This window comes from Fulmarus glacialis, unplaced genomic scaffold (genome assembly GCF_000690835.1).
Source record: "Fulmarus glacialis isolate BGI_N327 unplaced genomic scaffold, ASM69083v1 scaffold38654, whole genome shotgun sequence".
NCBI lineage: Eukaryota > Metazoa > Chordata > Aves > Procellariiformes > Procellariidae > Fulmarus > Fulmarus glacialis.
In genome coordinates, this window is record NW_009210561.1 from 10,964 (window position 1) to 29,948 (window position 18,985).

General features: G+C 49.5%; 2 protein-coding genes across 2 annotated transcripts in view; one reads left to right on the forward strand and one right to left on the reverse strand.

Moving 5' to 3' along the window:
* Positions 1-6,187, forward strand: part of CTC1 (CTS telomere maintenance complex component 1) — a gene marked incomplete at its 5' end in the record, with an annotated part of 14,893 nt that extends 8,706 nt beyond the window's left edge. The window contains 11 exon segments of the mRNA XM_009577208.1: positions 84-227; positions 509-579; positions 1,379-1,488; positions 1,826-1,991; positions 2,241-2,327; positions 2,412-2,571; positions 3,053-3,117; positions 3,379-3,541; positions 3,683-3,809; positions 5,025-5,258; positions 6,162-6,187. Coding sequence (XP_009575503.1) covers positions 84-227; positions 509-579; positions 1,379-1,488; positions 1,826-1,991; positions 2,241-2,327; positions 2,412-2,571; positions 3,053-3,117; positions 3,379-3,541; positions 3,683-3,809; positions 5,025-5,203 — 1,272 coding nt within the window.
* Positions 6,188-8,941: 2,754 nt separating this feature from the next.
* VTCN1 (V-set domain containing T cell activation inhibitor 1) lies at positions 8,942-18,250 on the reverse strand. Its single transcript, XM_009577209.1, is given in 4 exon segments — positions 8,942-9,336; positions 11,426-11,773; positions 13,208-13,272; positions 18,219-18,250. Coding segments are annotated over 4 exon segments (840 nt in total).
* Between the last annotated feature and the right edge of the window lie 735 nt (positions 18,251-18,985).

Below are 18,985 nucleotides of genomic sequence, written 5' to 3' on the forward strand. Positions count from 1 at the left end.
TCTTCAGTGGCCCTTTTTTCCTATACAGCTTTCATCTCCTTCCTCTAACAGTCCTCTTTCTTGCCTTATCACTCTTCTCTCAGGACCTGGAAGTGTTTGACAAGCTCTGTTTTCCACCTGTGCCAGCAAAGTTCCTGAGCAAGTCATCCTGCCCCCTGTGCCTGCTTGTCCAAGATACCTGGCACTTACAGCATGAAACATGGATCTCCAGTCTGACTGAGCACCAGGTATGCAGTGCCTTGTTGCTCTGGGCTTTCACAGGCAACTTGCAGATCTGTCCAGAACTAGCTCGGAAAATTATCAATACAGAATGTCTTGTTGATGAGACTGTTCTGCTTTAAGCTCCATCAGAGGCTGCTGCTGGGCTTCACATTTTCCTGCCTCAGAATTAATCTGGGGAGGAAGCATCAGTTGCTCGACGTAGCTCTAAACATGCAGAGCTTGTCTTTACTGCTCTGGCTGGGGATAGCCATAAACTACAATCCATCCGTGTCTCCCCCACTTCTAGCTGGCAGCCAGGTCGGTGCTGAGAGGCATGGACCAGAGAATTTCCTCCATTCCAGAAGTACTTAGCAACAGGTATGTTGGTCTGCCCCAAATTAGATGTGACCATGCCTCAGTGAGTAGGTCTGCATTTATCTTTATTGGAGACAGTACTACATTAAACAGTGATGAATTATCCGCCCTAGGAATATGGTTTGGAAATCTTCCTATGTGCAAGTAGTCCAGACTGCCCCCATCCTGTTTATCAAAGTTAAAGGGATTGCAGGTGGCAAAACTGCAAAATGGTGTCCAGAAAAAGTTTGAGCTGCTACTGGTGTGGACTAGGTTCCAAAGGTTTCTGCTAAATTCTTGTCAGAGGTGGAAACAGGTGCAGCAGGGAAAATGAGGCTGAGTGTATGAGGGTTTTTGTTGGTTTTTTGATTGTTTTAGCGTAACTTGCTCAAACAAATACTGGGGTTAGAAGCTTTTCTGTTCAACGCATGTTTAATCTGGCGTGATATGCATGCACACTGAAGTCTTCACCAGTGCCTTATGGTAAACTGAGTTTTTCTTTGGTTGGCTTCTTCCTCTAATTGAGAAAAACAATTAGAAGTTAAGCAGATAGGAAGGCTGTAATGCCTCTCTCTTTTTCTTCTTCACTGCTGAGCCTGAAAAAGCAGAAAGTGAGTTAAAGGGGCCCCTTGTCCCTGGGTGGGGTACACTGAAGAAAGCTGCCCTCAGTCCAGTAGCTCAGGTGCTCAAGGGCAGGTTCCCCTGAAACTGGGCTCAAGCAACAGCACTCCACTTCACCCTGTCCTTTGTGGCAATGTTGGAGTCAGGCCTTCTTCCACTCCTTTTGTCTTCAGGCAGGACACAAATCGTGGTCTGCTCTCAGTTTCACAGGTTCCCTTGTTTCTTTCTCTGGTGAGATAGTGGAGAGGACCTTGTGTGCCTCTCCCAAGAATGAAAAGCCATCTGTGACTCTCAGCCTTCAAAAGCAGAAAGGTAAGGTTGTGACAGCCTGTCAGGTAACAACAAATTGATTCTTGCTTCTTTCTGTTTCGGAGAGACAGTGCACTTGGCTAACCGTGCTCCTGTATCTGAGAATAGTGAATGTATGCCAAGATGTTGCATGCCATTGCACGTCAGATGGCTGGGAAACTGTACACTGCATGTGTGTTGGGGATGGGAATGGGAATACTGTGCCTGGAAAATCTGTGAGGTGGAACAGTGATAGCCTCATTGTGATGGGAGGAAAAACACCTCTAGCAGGTCCAGCTCAGTGACAGACTATGGTACCTGCATGTGAGCTCATGGTGTGTGTGGTTCTGTGTCTCCTCAGGGAGTCTGCTAGCCAGTGATCACAGCCTGAAGCTCAGCATCTCAGTTGCTCCAGGCTCTCCTGTTGTGGTGGACATTTACATTGCTGCCACCTATCTGCAGCATCTCTGGGGTTTGCTACCTGGAGCCAAGATCTTCTTCCAGAACTTGGAACGCAAAATCTCCAGGTACCCCTGTCCTTAGAGTCCTGATCTGGGCCCTAGCTCTGACCTCTCTTATTGTCTTTGAAACCATCTCTAAATCTTTCCTCTTGTGGACTTTCCTCATCCCTTGCCCATGCCTTCGTGTCTCCCAATCCCTTGCTACAAATGATTTTCCTACCATGTTACAGATGAAGACCAGCCCAGCTATGCCAAGAAGACTGAGCGGTTTGGTTTCTACAAGCTCTTTCTGACATCTACTCTTTCATATTGCAGATTCCATAATGTTTATTGTACCTACATTGCCTCCAGCTGTGTAACCATCGTATCTCTGCCAGCTTCTCACCTACCTTTTCCTTCAAGGTGAGCCCAGGGTCTCTTCACACTTTACAGTGTCCCAAGAAAGGTTTCTACATCCCAAGCTTCTCACACTCATATTTCTTCTAGTCCTGCAGGAGAAGCCTCATCCCCCTCACTAGTCTTTCTATCCAACTTGCAACCTCACCTGCAACACCTGCCCCAGGCACGGATTTTATGCCACTTGTCCTGTGTACTGACTCTGTCCCTGCAGTGGGTTTGCTCACTTTGCAGCAGCATCTTCAAAGAGGTATTCAAGCTTCCACAGAGATAATTTGTGAGGAGCCTTGTGGATTTTCTGCTCTGACACATCCTCTGCTACCATGTAGAGGAAATAAGATTCCTATCCCAATTCCAAAACCTCTTTTTCCAGTGTCTGAAAAGGACTTGCTTATTAGAAAGAGACCAGAATGACAACTGATGAGAAGTGCACATCTGATATCAGGCAGGCTGGCAGCTAGGACTGGGGATGAAGCAAGGATATGCAGGGGGAGAACCCTACTCTCTTAATGCTCTGCTTTTTCCATGTTCACTGCTGTTGGGGTTCAGCACCTTGCAGCAGGTGATTTTTCTCCCCACACAAACTTTTCCCAAGACACTCACTGGAAATGCAGTGAAGTTTTTTAATCCTTTGCATACTTAATTAGGGAAGGGTTAAAAGAAGCAATGGCCCTTCCCCTTCACTCTCTTATACCCACCCATACATAGCTGTAGTTTTACTCTTCCTTCAGGGGAGGTGCACCCGACAGAGTCCACCATGTCCGTCACACACGGGAGTGAGGCAAGCCAGTGCACGGTAAGCGCTGTAAAGATTGGTATGGAAAGAGGTGGGTAGGAGGGAACAAATTACACCACAGAGGGGAGGACAAAATCAGATCAAGGACGGGATGTGGACAGAATAGCAAAGACCGAAGTTAGAGTTGTTATGTCTTCCCAGATGTGAAAAAACCTCCCTCTCTCTTTACTGAGATCCGTTGTCTGGGACATGACCCTTGTGAGGGAGCCGGGCATTGTCCTGACCTCCCCCCGCATCTTAGTCTGCCTGTTCTCTCCATAGGGTGCTGGTGGAGGACGGAACGGGTGAAGCTTTGGTGCTGTGCAGGAACCAGCATGTGGCAGCAATGCTGGGCCTGAGCCTTCTCGAGTGGGAAGCTCTGCAGAACTGTGTGCAGAGCAGGGGCAGAGTGTCCATTCAGTATGGCGAAGCTACTGGCACGGGGGTGAGTGGATTATTCTGGCAGCGATTGCAGCGTGCTGGGCTCGAGCCTCAGCTGGACTGGATTTCCCTTTGCTGTGGGCGTTCCAGTGGCTCCCTGCCTCCCTCTGCGTATTCACTGGCAACACGCCCTTTCCTTTCTTAGTGTGTAGAGGAACCTGAGGATCTCATTGCTTGCTACCTAAGGAGCCTGTGCAGGAGTCCTCTCATCTGTCGCCCTATCCTGCTGGATTTCAGCCTAGACAGGAAGCCCTCCAAGATCCTGCAGCCTGGTAAGCAAGCACTGTTGGTTTTTGTCATATTTAGTGTGGGAAGGAAGGGAGGAGCCGTCTGGTCAGGCTGGGGAAGGAGAGCTGCCTTCACTGCCCACAAAGCAAGATCTTTGGAGGATTTCCATGGAATTGTGAATTCTGTAGTGTACCGCTGAGATGTGTCTTAGCAGAACCATGGTTACACAAATACAGAAATAATATTATAAAAGTCACTATATACAACAATATTATATCTGAATTTTTCTACTTTATACAGAAGCATAAAAATAGTATTGAATTGTCCTTGTAGTTGTGGTGAACAACTTGGAGCTTCTCCATTTAAATTTTATATATGGTTCCAGGAAAACATATCAGCTAAACAACTGCGATAGTAATTGTTCTAAGGTGTCAGTAAGGGAGGGGTGGGGGTTGTATGTGTGTGTGGTAGTGGTGGTGGGAGAGAACATGTTTTATTAGCATCCCTCTTTTGCCCTCCCATCCCCCAATATTAAGGTACAGGTTTATTTCTGTGGGGTGCCTCTTACACACAACGCTTTCTCTGTTTTAGAGCAAGGTTCCCAGTCCTTGGATGGGAGAGGGTTCTGGCCAGCCAGAGTTACTGTGCAGACCTCTCAAATCAAGTGGGTTTTGACTTTAGACAGGACAGCAGGTAGAGTCAAGACTAGGCCTGGAAATCCTCACCATGGCCACAGAATATAAATCGCTTAAGAGTTTTGAATTCATAGGTGCTGATGTCTGAGCTCATGCTGCCACAACTGTGCAGTTGCTGCGTTAAGAGGACCTTCTTCTTAGCTGCTTGTGCTAACACTAGCGCTTGAGTATGAGTCCAGGTGCTGCAGGGGTTGATTTGCTAAGCTCACCAGAGGATGCTCCGCTGTGGAGGTGTTATCTTTTGGCTATCGTGTAACACTGTAAGGCCAGGCTGCTGATAGTGAGAAAAGATAGAAAGCCCAGTGCATCAGCTGTGCGAGCAGCACATAGTTCACAGCGTTTCACAGTGTAAAATGTCTCTTTCCTCCAAGTTGGAGGGATGCTGGCCAAATGCATTCATCTGCTTACATCCTGGATTCATTAATCGTGCTGTCCTTTGAGGTTTAGCAGATGCCAAGCAGCTGCTGCAAGGCCTTCCCTCCCTCAGCAACTTCTACAGCTGTGTGCTAGAACAGAGCAGGAGCCCTGTACTGAATTGTTACATGCTTTATCTATCCCCTTCAGCTCCACTGCAGCTGAGAAATTTTAGGTGCAGTGAAGTGGAATTTGTGTCGCAAGTGAGACCTCGGCCGAGCCTGCTGTGCCTGAATGTGGAGGAAGTGGAACAAGAAGCCTTAAGCTATCTGAACAATCAGAGGATTAGGAGGACATCTAGTCACTGCCGAGTGGGAGCCACTGCTTAACATCTCTCCTAGTGGGAGAGGAATTATGGAAATACCTGCTGGGATTGGGAGCTTTGTTTTTTAATCTTTCCAGTGGGAGCAGGGGCCTGTGAGCACAGGGTGAAGGGTGCAATCAAGAAGTTGCTGTGATTTGTGGAATTCCTGAATGGTCATTCTGGACCATTGCCACCAGCGATACCGGGCTACGTTTTGGAAGAGAGATGTTCAATGCTTCCTACATGATAGAGGTTGCTTTGGGCCTAGGACACACAATGTGTGTATTTTACGCCGTAGTATCTACTAAATAAAGCTATTAAAATACAGTTTAAATAACACCGTATCTATTTTAATATTAGAGTTTTCTTGCTATATGGGGAATGAGGCAGAACATAGATCCTTGGCTTATGAGCCAGAGCCAGGCATTTTGCAGATCATTCACTGTCTTCATGCGAAACTGTACATTTGCCACAAAGGATAGTCTTCTTAACCCAACTGAAATTATTAAAGTGATGTTTTTAAAGTATTTCCTTCCTCTAAGAAGAGAAGGGAAGTGAGTAAGTTACTGTTTGGAAACTAAATTATGGTACTAAATGGACTATACAGGTATTGTTTTGCAGCTTAGTGGCCTGAACATTACATGGGGCTGGTAACAAGAGGAAGGCAGTGAGCTGTGGTACAAATTCACAACATGCTTGCCTGTCTGTTCCTGTTAAGGAAGGGGATGACTGTGCCAGTATCCATGGTGGCACAGCAGTCCAACCAGTACAACATGTGGGAGATCACCATTTGAAGAGATTCTTCTCTCGTCTGCTTGCAGTGATGACCAAGTGTTCTGCACTTGCTTTTGGCAAAATAACATCCAGATCCTTCATCTTGTGCTATAGGTTAGTAAATTCCATACACAGTTACTTCCCCGTCTTATTCCGTGTGCAGACAGCGTGTTTGAACAGCTACTCTGTTTTGGGTTTTGTTTGTTCAGTGTTTCCCCCTGCCTTTCCCCTTTCCCCCTTAGTCTGAGCCTTACATTAAGCTTCAGGTGGTGGGTTTATTGAGCACGTGTAAAGTATCTCCCCTCTCAAAGCCTGCTGGATGCTTCTAAGACCAAAACATGAGTGGCACAAGACCCGACAGATGCCACCATTCAACAAAGTTCTGAGACTCGATCCTTAGGAAGGTTGCCAAAACAGCTTAAAGCAAAGGTCTACACAAGTTTTGCTGTGACAGTCTTTTTTTCTGTAGGTGCTTTCTGTGAAGCGGTAACGATTTTGCTGAAGTTTGCCCCCCACCCTCCCCAAAGAAAACAAAACAAAAAAAAAGCAAACAAAAAAACCCTCTCAGCCTGAGGAAAATGTTGACTGTAAGTGATGTAAATTAAGAGATCAAAATCTGATTTAAAAATGCAACTGAAGGTAGTCCTGTAATATGAATAACATAGTAACAGACAATGCTAGAGAAATAGATAGGAAATGCCAGATAAGAGACTTACTTAAAAACAAAAAAGGCAAATTTGTCTTTATAGTTGTAACTATGTTTAATAACTGTTTTTACTTCTGAATTTGAACTTTCCAGTAGTATCTTACTAGTCTCCCTCTTTTCCTCCTCATTATGTATGTTATTCTTCTGTCTGCTGCCACACTTATACTACCCACCTGTTCCTCTTTTATTTCACATTACAAATGCACTCATCAGTCCTCATATAAGCTGTTCGCCTTGGCCAGGTTGAAGACCTAACACTTATTCCAAGCCTGTTGGCTATTTTCTAATCCATTAGTGTTTTGCCATTCCCCCTTTTTCAGAAGGGGAGTTTGATTATAGTCTTCTGAGAAGACTGAATAGATAAACTGGCTCTCTTATTTACAGTTTTATTAGTACATTCAGAGAATCACAAGACATGAGATGGATGAATCAAATCTGTTCGGGGGGAATTAGGATTTGCTTGGTTCTAGAACTCTGAGTTTGAACGACCAGTTCTCAGAGTATTGCAGGAAACCCTTTTCCTGTCTGTCTCTGAGCTTCTGCCTGTGATCAGAGTTCTGGTCACTTAGTTACTTCAGACAAGAGAACACATCTCGTTCCTGTGATCAGAGTTTTTTCTTTATTTATGCAACTCTCCTTATCATATTCCTCGCTCTCTTTCTGAAGCCAAACAAAGTATCCTGTTGTTGTCATAAAAATAAGAAATAATAATACAAGAGATAAATCAGCTGGCTTCATGTTCATGCTACTACATGCTCTGGAACTGGGAGGAGCCCTTAAAGTTCTCAGCCCAAGAGGGAGGGCTGAGATACTGCCATCAGGGTAGCTGTGTAGGTGTTCTGCATGGAAAGACAGAGATGTTCCTTTTAGCTGATTTTCTGTAGTCTCCACTTCATCACCTAGTTTACTTCTAGAGCCTACCACCCAAAGCCAAAGCTGATGAATACTAAAGGCTTTGTCCTATGCTTTGACTGTCTACAGCCCTCCTTATTCCAGGTCTAGGTGGGATTGCTCAGGCTGGCAGCTCCCTCTAGCCCTCTTCAAGGTATCCCTACTAGGTACTATTTACTGAAGGTGCTGCACTGTGCAGTGGAGTTTTCTGAGTAAAGCAGGTGCAAGCAAGGCTTGTACTGCAGCAGGCCTCATGGGGAGGGAGAGGAAACAGCCCACACTGCTTTGCAGCCATGAACTGCAGCCAAGGTACAACGACTGTGCAGAGCAGCAAGCAAGACGTCTATCTTTCGAGTCAGAGAGAAGGTTGAGGAGGAAAGGAAAAGAGAATGAGGGGCTGAGTAAGAGATGATAGTCAACAGTGTAAGAGAAGAATCTCTAAAGTTGCGGAAAGTGATGGGAGAAGCCAGCAGGGAGCCTGTGGGAGGGACAAGCCATGCGTCCTACCTAAAGGTGGGGATGGGGGAAGGATGGGCACAGGGCAAAGACATGTCCTCCCATTCTGGCAGGCTTGAGATAGGTCTGCTGCTGTAACAAAACCCAAAAAGAGGGTCTGCATATGCTTATGCCGAGCATATACGCTTATGATTTTCCCTTTCCAGGCTTACCTCCAGGTCCAGCAGTGTTTCTGATTGTTTTATACAGGCTTTATATCGACAGCAGATACAGGGGAAGCAGAAGCATCCATTGACAGGCTGGAAGGGAGGATGACACTGACTCTGCATTCAGGTTCACCAGCTGCAAGTTGGTCCCCCGTGTAATGCTGAAATCTGTAGCAGAAGAATAGTGGAATGAATGGGGAACACAGCAGGGAAGGCAAAACGAGTATGTATATTTATTTCTCCCTATTTTTCTGAATACTGGTAAAGATAGACCCTGCCTCTTGTGCTGGAGACCCGCTGCTGTGAAGCCCTCGCTGTAGAAGAGCTATGACCCTTCTCACATAGAACAGGAAAAGATATCCAGGTTTTTTGGAAAGTTTGCTTTCCTGTGAACAAGGTGTCCTTTCAAATAAAGGGGGTGGGCTGGAGTCAGAGACATTGTCATTAGTAACAGCTAAAGGGGCCTGCTGGTTTGGTACACAAATGGGATCTAAGCTGTACTGGCTAAAGGAAGTGTCAAAAGTTGGGGGTTTTGGTTGATTGGTTTCGTTTTGGTTAACATTCAAAGGAATACATTATTTTTGAGTGTGTCCTTCCTTCCTTCCTGTTCCCTGGCAGTTCTGTCCCCAAGCCAAGGGAGCAATCGTTACCATGAAAAACATCTGAAATAGCAGGACCAAACACATCATCCCAGAGACAGAGAGAGAGGTGCTTGGATTAGCCCCGGATTTCAGTTCCTTCCTTGACCGACATGGGTGCTGCAGGTGCCCCCTGACGCACACAGGCGCACTGTTTAAACTCTCTTCTCCCCCACACCCGTGCTCTCTGGGTGGTGTTAAACTCTACCTGTCACTTTGATGTTGCCCGTAGCCTTGGCAATGTTGTTTTCAATCACGCAGGTGTAGGTGGCGTTAGGAATAATGTTGTGCAGAAAGGAAACCACTTTCAGAGTGATGTTTTCGGCGTTCAGCTCATAGCTGGTGTTGGCAACGTGAGGTAGGTACTCCCCGGCGTTGCTGTAGGCTGTCCAGCGCACGACGGGTCGAGGGAACCAGCGTGGTGCTTCGCACTGCAACGTGTCCCCACTGCTGCTGTTCTCCATGTGGACCTTGGGGGTGCTGAAGGCTTTGGGAGGGAAAACCGGGAGAGAGTCAGAAAACAGCAAATGTCTAGGAACTGGGCGTGAAACACCCAACTGATGTGCGGGTCAGTCCCAAGTATTTCTAGAGCACTTGCTGCTCAGCATCACACGTAGCCAAACCAAACACAGAGGCTCAGACAGAGGTCTGTATAGGTTGTACTACAGGGGGATGCCTACAGGGGATCTAAAGACTCCTAGGACAAGGCAGTCCAGTTTGACAAGATCTGCTACGGTCATGGCGGAGCTTTAGTGTCTTTAAGTAATTCTGCTTAACAGTTATGAGCTGGGTCTCGGGCTCGTAAACTAGGCGTTTCCCAAGAGCTCCTGGACATCCAAGCTCCCAGAGGAGACTGGCCGGCCTGAGGCTGCCCGTGTCTGCCAAACGCCCGGCTGCCCCGGGTAGGAACTGCAGCCGGCACAGCTCACCTCTGCTGAAGGCGGGTGGCTGAAAGGAGGCACCTGCTATTCTTGGCAGAGAGTGGCATGCCAAAAATCATTGCTCTTATCAGAGGCTGGGGGAAGGGGAAGATGATTCACACTCTCCACTGACTGAGAAGGGAGCCTGACCAACACCTATGGCTTCGTGATGTGACTCTGGTGCTAAATGGGGCTGCAGCTAAGGGAAACTCCTTGGATGAGGCTGAGAGCAGATTAAGGTGTGGCCTGAGCTGCAGGATTTACGCCAACATCCCTGGATTAAATGAAATGTTTAAAGCCCAATGCAAACTCAGCTGTGTTTTAAAGCCAAAGCCATCTCAAATAAAACTCTTGTTCTCCTAGAAAAATATACCTTTGTATATTCACTGTATTTCCCACATGCACATAGGTGAAGAGGAACAGCAGCTTTTTAGGAGAGCAGAGTTCACTGACTACAATAGAGATAAAACCTAATAAAGCATTTCATGTGTTCTTTCTAATGCCTTTTCTGTGTGGGTTACCTTAAACATAAAATCAAGCAACACAGAAGCAGGCAGATTCACAAGGTTTCAAGGAGGGGTAGGAGACCAAGTCCCCATGGGACTTAAGCACGCCTCAGACATGAGCCAAAGCCCTCTGGCCTTGCTGTTACCTACTGTAGTCCCAAGCAGTTCTTCCATCCTTGCCATTGCAAGATAAGGGGCCTGTGAGCCCAGCAGCCTTTTTTTCACTGCTGGGGGAAGAGCTTCACATAGCAACAGGGCAGAAAACACGCTTTCAGTAAGAAATGGGGCTGTGTGAAACGACACTGGCCAGGTGTTCCTGCAACACCAAGTCTCATATTGCCTTTCTGTCCCAAGACAGACTCCCCATGAGTGACGTGGGGGAAGTGTCTGCGTCTCCAAGACATCTGTCACAAGCTTCTGCACAGAAGCTGGTGCCCACCTCCCAGTGCCCACCTCCTGGTGCTTTGACTCTGCTGGGCCAAAGGAGGAGACCGGACCTGCAGAAAAGCAGCCTGTCTCATTCAAGAGCTCTGCTGGTTACAACTGTCCTGCCATGACTGGCCTGAAGCACAGAGGAACCCCCGGTGCTGCTGGTACATCTGGCCTCACTATATAAGCAGTCCCCATCCTAAAACTGCATTACCTTGACTCGGAGACATCTGACAATTCTCCTCTCCCAATTTGAGCCTATTCAATAGGCTATAATTTTTACTATGCGGCATGGCATAGTATCTCCTGGCCTGAGATATATCTTAATCTAGAGAGAAAAAGCTATCATTTTGTCTTTAACAGGTATAAAATCTGAATCCTTATAAGATCAATTAGCTACTCCCATTCTTAGGGGCTCTTCATAGTCAGTTAAGTATCTGGTAGACTACATGTGGTAAATAGAAGAAAAAAGACAACTAAGTGCATTAAAATAACAATCTGTTCTGAAATGAGGATGTGGAAAGAGCGGGTAAGGCCATAAACACCTCTGGATAAGCCACAAATACCTTAGTCCTACTCAGGGGTGCAGGGCTTGATGGCGGCTGCTGGAGGAGCGGGCGCCGCTCACACAGACTCCAGCACTGGCGTAGCTGCAGGTAGGTCTGACCCAGCCATGTTAGCCTGCGTTTTCCAGCAGGATTTTCTTTCTCGCACCGCTCACCTCCCGTCCTGTACCGCAGCACTGCCGCTCCGCTCCCTCTGGCCGTGGTGACGGAGCACTGGTAGGTGCCGGCGTCGGAGAGCTGCACGTCCCTCAGCTCCAGGGAAGCATTGCCGCCGATCACCTGGTCCGCGAACACTGCCGTGCGGCCCTGAAACGACGCGTCTTGCTCTTGCAGGTGGTCCTTCCCACCTTTAAACTCGTGAACCAGCCCGGCTACTCCCGCCTTGGCCCACCGGATCACTATGCTGCCCATCCGGATGTCGGGCTCGAAAGTGCAGCCCAGGACGCCGCGCTGGCCGATGTTCCCTGGAGACGTCAGCGCCTTCACGCTGATGGAGCGTTTTCCTACAAGGAGAAAGCAAGTCGGTGTGAAAAAGGCCAGACCGCCCTGTGGCTGTCATGCACCAACCCCGAGGCTGACCGGGCACTGGCGTATCGCAAGGACACCAGTAGCAGCTACCAGTGCTGCTAGCAGAGGTCAACTCCCATGGCTTATATACCAAGATAAAGCACAGGAGCATTTCTTTAGCAGGCAGTCTGCTTCAAAAAGTAGCTCCTCTTATTTGTTTGAGAAGAATTCACATGGTGTTTTCGTGCTTACTTATATGTATCAGGAATTTTCTCTTTGCTGCTGCCAGAAGAGCGTGATTTTTGTGTCTTTTCTTAGTTGGGACCTCCCTTTATGCAATATAAATGTGATTGCAAGGCATAATGCTGGCAGAGAAATAAGAGGCTGCTCTTTCACCCTTACTGGAACCCAAACTGTTTTCTTTCATTTAAGAAAAATCAGCATTTCCCTTCCCTGGGGACACAGATTGCTTCTCAAGACAAATCCTAACCAGCGAGCTTGAGAATTAGCTCCTTCCCGGAGCCAGGTCCTCTTTCCCGTGCAGCCCTTCCCTCAGCGCCCCAAGGAGGCCGCATTTTGGCCAACACCAAAGCAACACATTTTTGTCGTCTCTGAGGAAGCAGGGGAATGTGCCCCGTCCTGGCAGATACTGCCTGACTTTGCAATAAATACCATCGTCTCCTTCTATCTGGGAGAATGAGCACAGTACATGCACATACTTTTTGCATGGGTAGGTTTAGGGATTCAAGCCCAAGGAAATTTCAGGTAGCAGCACAGGTTGTGCTACACTTTTTGACCCCTTGCCTCAGCCGGCTTCCCATGGAGCAACAGATGGAGTTGAACGTTTCGGTTGCTAACGCACCGGATGATAACTAAAAAAAACAAACGGAAAAAAGCCTTAATTTCTGCTGTGAAAGCATAGGTCAGGCATTCACTTCCCGGGGCAAAACGGAGCTGCCCCGCAGTGCCGGGGCTCACACGTGCACAGCCGGTGCTGCAGCCCAGCCTGGCCCGCTGACACATTTTCACAGAAATTAAGAGCCGACACAGATTTCCTCACTCGGCTCTGAGTGCCAAGTGCTGGTGTCTTCTAATCCACCCTGAGCACGCGTGTGTGTGTGTGTGTATCTCTGCATTATTTAAAACCTACAAGAGCTCACAGTCTCCAAGGAGAGCACAGCTCCTTGTAGTTTAATGCCATGGAGCGATACCTTGTTGAGAAAGGCCAGAACTGAAGTTGTCTGTGCAGTCTTAATTCAGCCATCTGCTACATAAGCTTTATAAAGCAAGCCTTCATTAAAAGGCTATAGGTGGTACTTCCACACAAGTTCACACCTCAGCCCATGCACAGGAAGGAGACACGGAGGTAGCAGCAGGGCAGAAGTTCATCACCCTGCTGGTAACAGTAAGAAATCTGAGCAGTCACATACCTGAGACACCAAACCCGATGATCAGGGCAATCACCGCAGCCAGGATGATAATGACAGTAGTCATGCTATTTGGGGAAAAAAGAAAGGACAACATCACCGCGCAGCCCACCTCCTTTCACGCCCTACATCCGCGGTGCACGTCTGCAGAGCTGCCGGCAGGAAGGAGGTCGAGGTGGGTAAGCCACAGACCTAGAGCAAGGTGGACTAGTGAAGCACATGACCACAGTAGTGATGAACATCAGGGTGAGCACTTGCCACCAAAGGTGGGGGACCATGTGGTGGGAGGAGAAGTGACCCAGGTTTTGCCTTTGGAAGGAGGCAGTGGGTCCCAGGGGAGGATGCTCCTCTCCGCATCTCCTGGTGCATAAGCGAGCCAGGCAGGCCCTGCTGGCACTTGTGAGGGACCAGTTGCCCAGGAAGGTGAGCAGAGCACTGAGACAGGCCCCTGACCCCAGGAGACACCCGGTACGAGCCAGGCAGTGGGCAGGAGGGGGCTGGAAACAGGACCAGGTCTGTGAGCTGGCTGGTTTGGGGATGCACCATGCGCAGATGAATAAGTGGCTGTCGAATGAGAAGCTGAGGAGGAGAAGACCACTTGCCAAGCTACACAAGCAGAGCAGCCCCCGCAGAGGAGACGACAGGCAGCACAGCGTGGAACAGCACAGCTTGAGCCTTGCTGAGTGCAACCCATCTCTGGCACAGCCCCGGCTCAGACAGACCTGTAAGTGTGGCCTCGTGCAGGTTCCCACTGCAGTCGGTGGAGCTGTCACACATGGTCCTGGGTGCAATGTCACATGGACTGAGGGTTGTGGCAGCAAACTCAGCTCCCCACTGGAGCAAGCCCTGAAGCAACTCCCCACAAAAACCCACAGGTACATCCCGGGGTGAGCAGCTCATGTGCTCATACCCGACAGTCTCACAGGCTTGCTGGGCTCAGCCCTGCTCGGGACTGCCGGAGGAGAAGCCCAGAGTGCTGCAGGAGGTCCTCACAGCAGACTTTCCTCCTTCTCCAAGCCTGGCAGGGCGCTGGAGGGAGCTGGGCTGCAGGAGGCACAGGCACTGGCCACGGCCACTGCACCAGCATCCAGAGCTGCCAGCCCAGGGCCCATTTTGCCTCGTTGTACACGGAAACTCCTGAGCTGCCTCTTCCCGTCTCATCCCCAGGCAGGACCAGGCTGCAAGATGTCAGAGCCCTCCTGCCCATGCAAAAATAGCCACACTGCCTCAGCTGTGTTCACTGGCCTGTGGCACGCTCTTTCCCAACACGTAGGGCAGCCTCCCGCACAAGAGCCCATCAGTGTCTGTACAACCGCACCACTCCTTCCGCCATTAATGCATGCCTGCATCAGTTACTTGCACAATCTCTCCTCAATCACCGCAGATGCCAGGGTTACGGGGCTGATACAGAGCTCTAAGGAGTTGCGCCATGTGAGCAAGCCCCTCCTGCAGGGAGCAGCAGGGACGGGACAGAGGGAAGATGGGTTGAAAGAGGGTATAGAGAGGAAGGGAGATATTGCAGAAGGCTTGCTTGCTCTCCCACTGTCTCCCTTCCATCCTCATCCTTAAAGCCAGCAGAAAGTTGTCTGAGGGAGCCCTGTCTGCACATGCCAGCGTGCTCAGGAGAAGGGATCAGAACGAGTGTGCCATAAGTCCATATAAAGGTTCATATGAGTCCATATATACATCCACAGGCGTACCAAGCCTTCCCTGCCTAGATGCCCTCAGAGCTGAGAGGTGTCACATGTTCGGCTTCCTCCCCATTCTCACCAGCTTTCACTCACAACCAGGGTGGACAGCAGTTCTCCGTCTGCTCCCTCCTGGTGCCCTGCAACTGCGGTCACAGCTGACCCCATCGCGGAGGAAAGCAGCGGATATCCTCCAGCCGCGGGCGTCGGGCAGCTGGGGACCCATCACCAGCCTGGGGTGCCTCCCCTGGGGGCCTGCGAGATGGGGACTTTGTTTGTTGGCTCATGCAGGTCCTGCAGCGTGACAGCTCCCGGTGGAGATTTGTCATGTCCCACAGGGCTCAACCCCAAGTCACTCGGGGTCTTGGCCAGGCTTACTGTGGGACAACCCTGTGCTTTCCAATTCCAGGGCAGATACTGAGCCTCTTGTGTATGCTGAACAATATCTACCTCCTTGAGGAACTCCACCAACTTCTATGGAGCTGATCCCAGAGCGAGATAGTTGCTATAAACTCAACAAAGGTTGCCATGATCAGCCTCAGCTCTCACGCCTGGGAAGCAGGGGCTTAGACCTACAGCACATATGCCTGAAGCAAGTGGCAGCCATGCCGTCCCACAAGGGCTGTGACTCACCCTCACACCTCTAGATTAAAATCCTCCTTCCCGAGAGTGGGCAGGGGAGAAATTGCTGGGAGCTGAGGGATGCTGCCTGCAGGTTACGGAGGATTTCATCGATAAATGCTGGAGAGGGTATGGCAGGGGACAAGCAGCCAGGTATCCCTGCTGTGCAGTCCCTGAACACTTCAGGTGCCACCAGACTTGCCCCCGGTCCTCGAAAAGACCCGCTGGCCTGAACACCACCTCTGCCCTAGCACTGTGCCAGGCAAAACCATCCTCAGCTCTCTCACAGATGAACACAAACCAGTGCCAACAGCCCAGCACCAATGCTTTTGTCCCCCGCTGGCACCACCTGCCCCTGTAGCTGCAAAGCCTTGCTAGCTTTGCATCCAGAGAGGTGCTTCCCACCCGTGGTTCAAAGCAGCAGCAGGGCTGAAGGAAAAAGCTGCTCATTTGTTACAGAGGGGATGGCAATTTTGGGTACATGGATGCCACTGACTACTTCAACACCCCTTGCCAGGGACAAGGGGAAATCAGGCTTTTTGGAGTTTCCTCCACAGAAACTGCGAGATCCAAGAATCACAGGGGCCTTAAAAATATTTGCCTGCGAGCTCCCCACGCATATTGAGGCAATCTGGAGTGCGGGGCGAACAAACAAGAGGAAGCTGGCAACCCGGCCACACGCTGACGGTAGCTGTGTTTCGCAACAGTCCAGTCCAGCAGTTCAAGCGAAAAGCAATTTTATGTGCATCACCACCCCTCATACTTCCAGCGTTTCAGAGGCATGGAAGCTGGCTGATGCAGATGGCTGGGGCTGCACAGGTCGGAGCCCTGATGTTGCTCTCGGTTCCTGGCAGCACTTTGGCAGCCTGTGGGATGCCGCTCCACATATCCTACCCTCTTTTCCCCAGTCCCTGATCAGCCAAATGGGTTTTGCCCGCAGCTCTGGGCAGCCTGAATGCTGCTGGGCACAGGGGACAGAGAGAGGCTCGCAGCCGGCGGCAGAAGCTTAATCCTCCTGATCTCTAGCTCCACGCAGAGTAAGCTTTCCCTTGGGAATGGGCTTAGAGGTGCGAGGAACAAAAAACCTGGAAGAGTAAGAGATTGAAGGTCCCCTGCCTTCCTCCTTATATCAAAACTTACTGTGGGAAAGAAATAGCATGGCAGAGGCAACCCAAAAAGAAGGGTTTTCCATTCCAGTAAGTGGTTAATGATTGCAGAGCTCAACTTTTCTCAGCGCTTCAGTTTTATTTTTTTAGTTGTTTTGTTTTGTTTTTTCCTGAAATCCAATAGAAACCTCCCACTGCTCCTCTGAAGATTCCTGGAAAATTCACCCCTCTGTCTGGGCTATTTCTGCATTTCAAGATTAGCCCGAAGAGGACAACGGCCTTGAAGAAGCCTGCTGCTTCCAGTAACCTGCTGCTGTCTGGCTGTGTGCAGCCCTCCAGGGTGGGCAGAGGCGCTGGCAGAGCCGGAGGATGGTTCTCAGAGCAGCAAAGGGTAGGCGTTCGTTTTTTCATACCCATCAGTTATTGCATTTCCCTGACAAAAGCCAGCTGGGCTGCCTCTTGAGAATAACAGAGCTGGTTATTACACGCATTCCAGACGCATGAGGAATGCGATGCCCAGTGGATATTTACACTGTGTTACATTATGTCTACTAGTGATCTCACTTTCATCGGTGAAAAGGTGCAGATAATATTACTATCTAGTTCTTCCTTGATGTTCCATGTGAGAAAGCTGGAGCACGGCTCATGTGTGAGAGGTCTCTTCTGTTCACATGTGGACTGTCCTTCTCCCCACTGTTGTTCAGCTTAGGTGGGACAGCTGAAACATTTTTGACAGAATAGCTGCAAACAGGCATGTCTTACACACCTTGCTGGAACCTTTGCCTCCATCAAGCCTGGAAGAGCCCACACCTGGGATGAAGAGACACGGCTTGTTGGTGGCTCTGTTCAAGCAGTCAGGTTTAGATGCAAGCCCGATCCATGTTCATTGGAGGCTGAAGCAAGTTTGCCAACTAGTTTAGCCATCTGGTGGGGGTTATTTTCAACTAATCAAGAGATAAGGAAATGAGGTAGATATTTTTATGGCCTTCCCCACGATACTTCTTTTTCTGACTGTAGATCACCAGGACTTGGTCAATAACTCCAAAGGAAACAGGCTCATTGAAACAAGAGGCACAAACCAGCTGGGACGTCTTCCCAGCTCTTAGTCCTGACCCACACTGCAAGGAAACTTGCTGTAGGACAGCTTTTGCCTTCCTGCCCACAGCATGCGGTGGAGATGTAAGTGACTCTCTGAGAGCCAGCAGAAGGAACGCAGAGCCTTCCTCAAGCCATTGATACCCCAACCTACAACAGCAGGAACACAGAGCCTTTCTCGAGACACTGACACTCCAACCTACCACAGCATTCAAACCTGAGGTAGCAGATTCCACCAGCCATGCACAGTTTCTAGGAAACACATCTCCATCCTGGCTACAGTTGATGACCTGCACATGGGTGTCTGACAGCTACACGGCCTTACAGATTGTATAAAAGAAGCTATACCGGTATTTAAGTGGCCTGGGTGAGTGCAGTATAGAGTCAAGCTGCAAAGAACTGCTGTCTTGAAAGCTCCTGGCAGCAGGGTGATACAGCCAAGGCGTCTGGAAAATGCAATTCCCTCCCTCCTCTCTCCCAAAGCAGATGCAGATAATACCATACCTCCAGAAAATGACCTGGCCTTGGGGTGCCATGGTCACGGCACCTACGAAGACAAGCCAAACTCCAGGTGCCCAAAGGTCCCACACTGTTCAGCACAGCCCCCGTCCTTCGCATGATATATTCTCCCGGGCTGTCCGGCTTAAATAACTGAACTCAGCTAAGGAGTGGTGAGCCCAAGCAGTGAACTCTGAGGAATGAGGAAGCAGTGAGCATCTCAGCTCCCCCCACCAGGCAAGTCAAAAGCAGGGAGGCCTGATTAGTCACTGGGGCAACAGGAGAGACCTCCTACACCACCTGTTAAAGAAACATGTCTGACATAAAACAAAAAATAACACAGCTCATGGTTTGGTAGCCAGCTAATCTTGGGGTCAGAGTGCAGCAGTCTCCCATGTAGATCCACAGCTCACTCATCACTGGTGGGTTGCGTTATATCCAGGACTAGCTCAGGTCTCCTTGCTAAAATCTCCAATCATGCTGTTGGCACTGGGCACAGAGGTCCCACCTGCGGGTCCCTTCCTGGCCCCATTCGCAATGTACATCTTCCCCTTTCTCCCTGTGCTGTGCTAAGAGGCTCCTCCAGGCTCAGCAGTGCCATCAGAGCCACGCGGGTTCGGCAGCGGCCTCTTTTCTGACTGCTGTTTTCTTCTGCTGAACTCCTCCAGACCAAACTACTTCTCCTCCCCAAGGCCAGCTCCTGCTGCTCTCAGATCTGCCATTACGGCGGACATCAGAGCATGTAAAGGAAAGAAACTGGCACAGACCCTGCA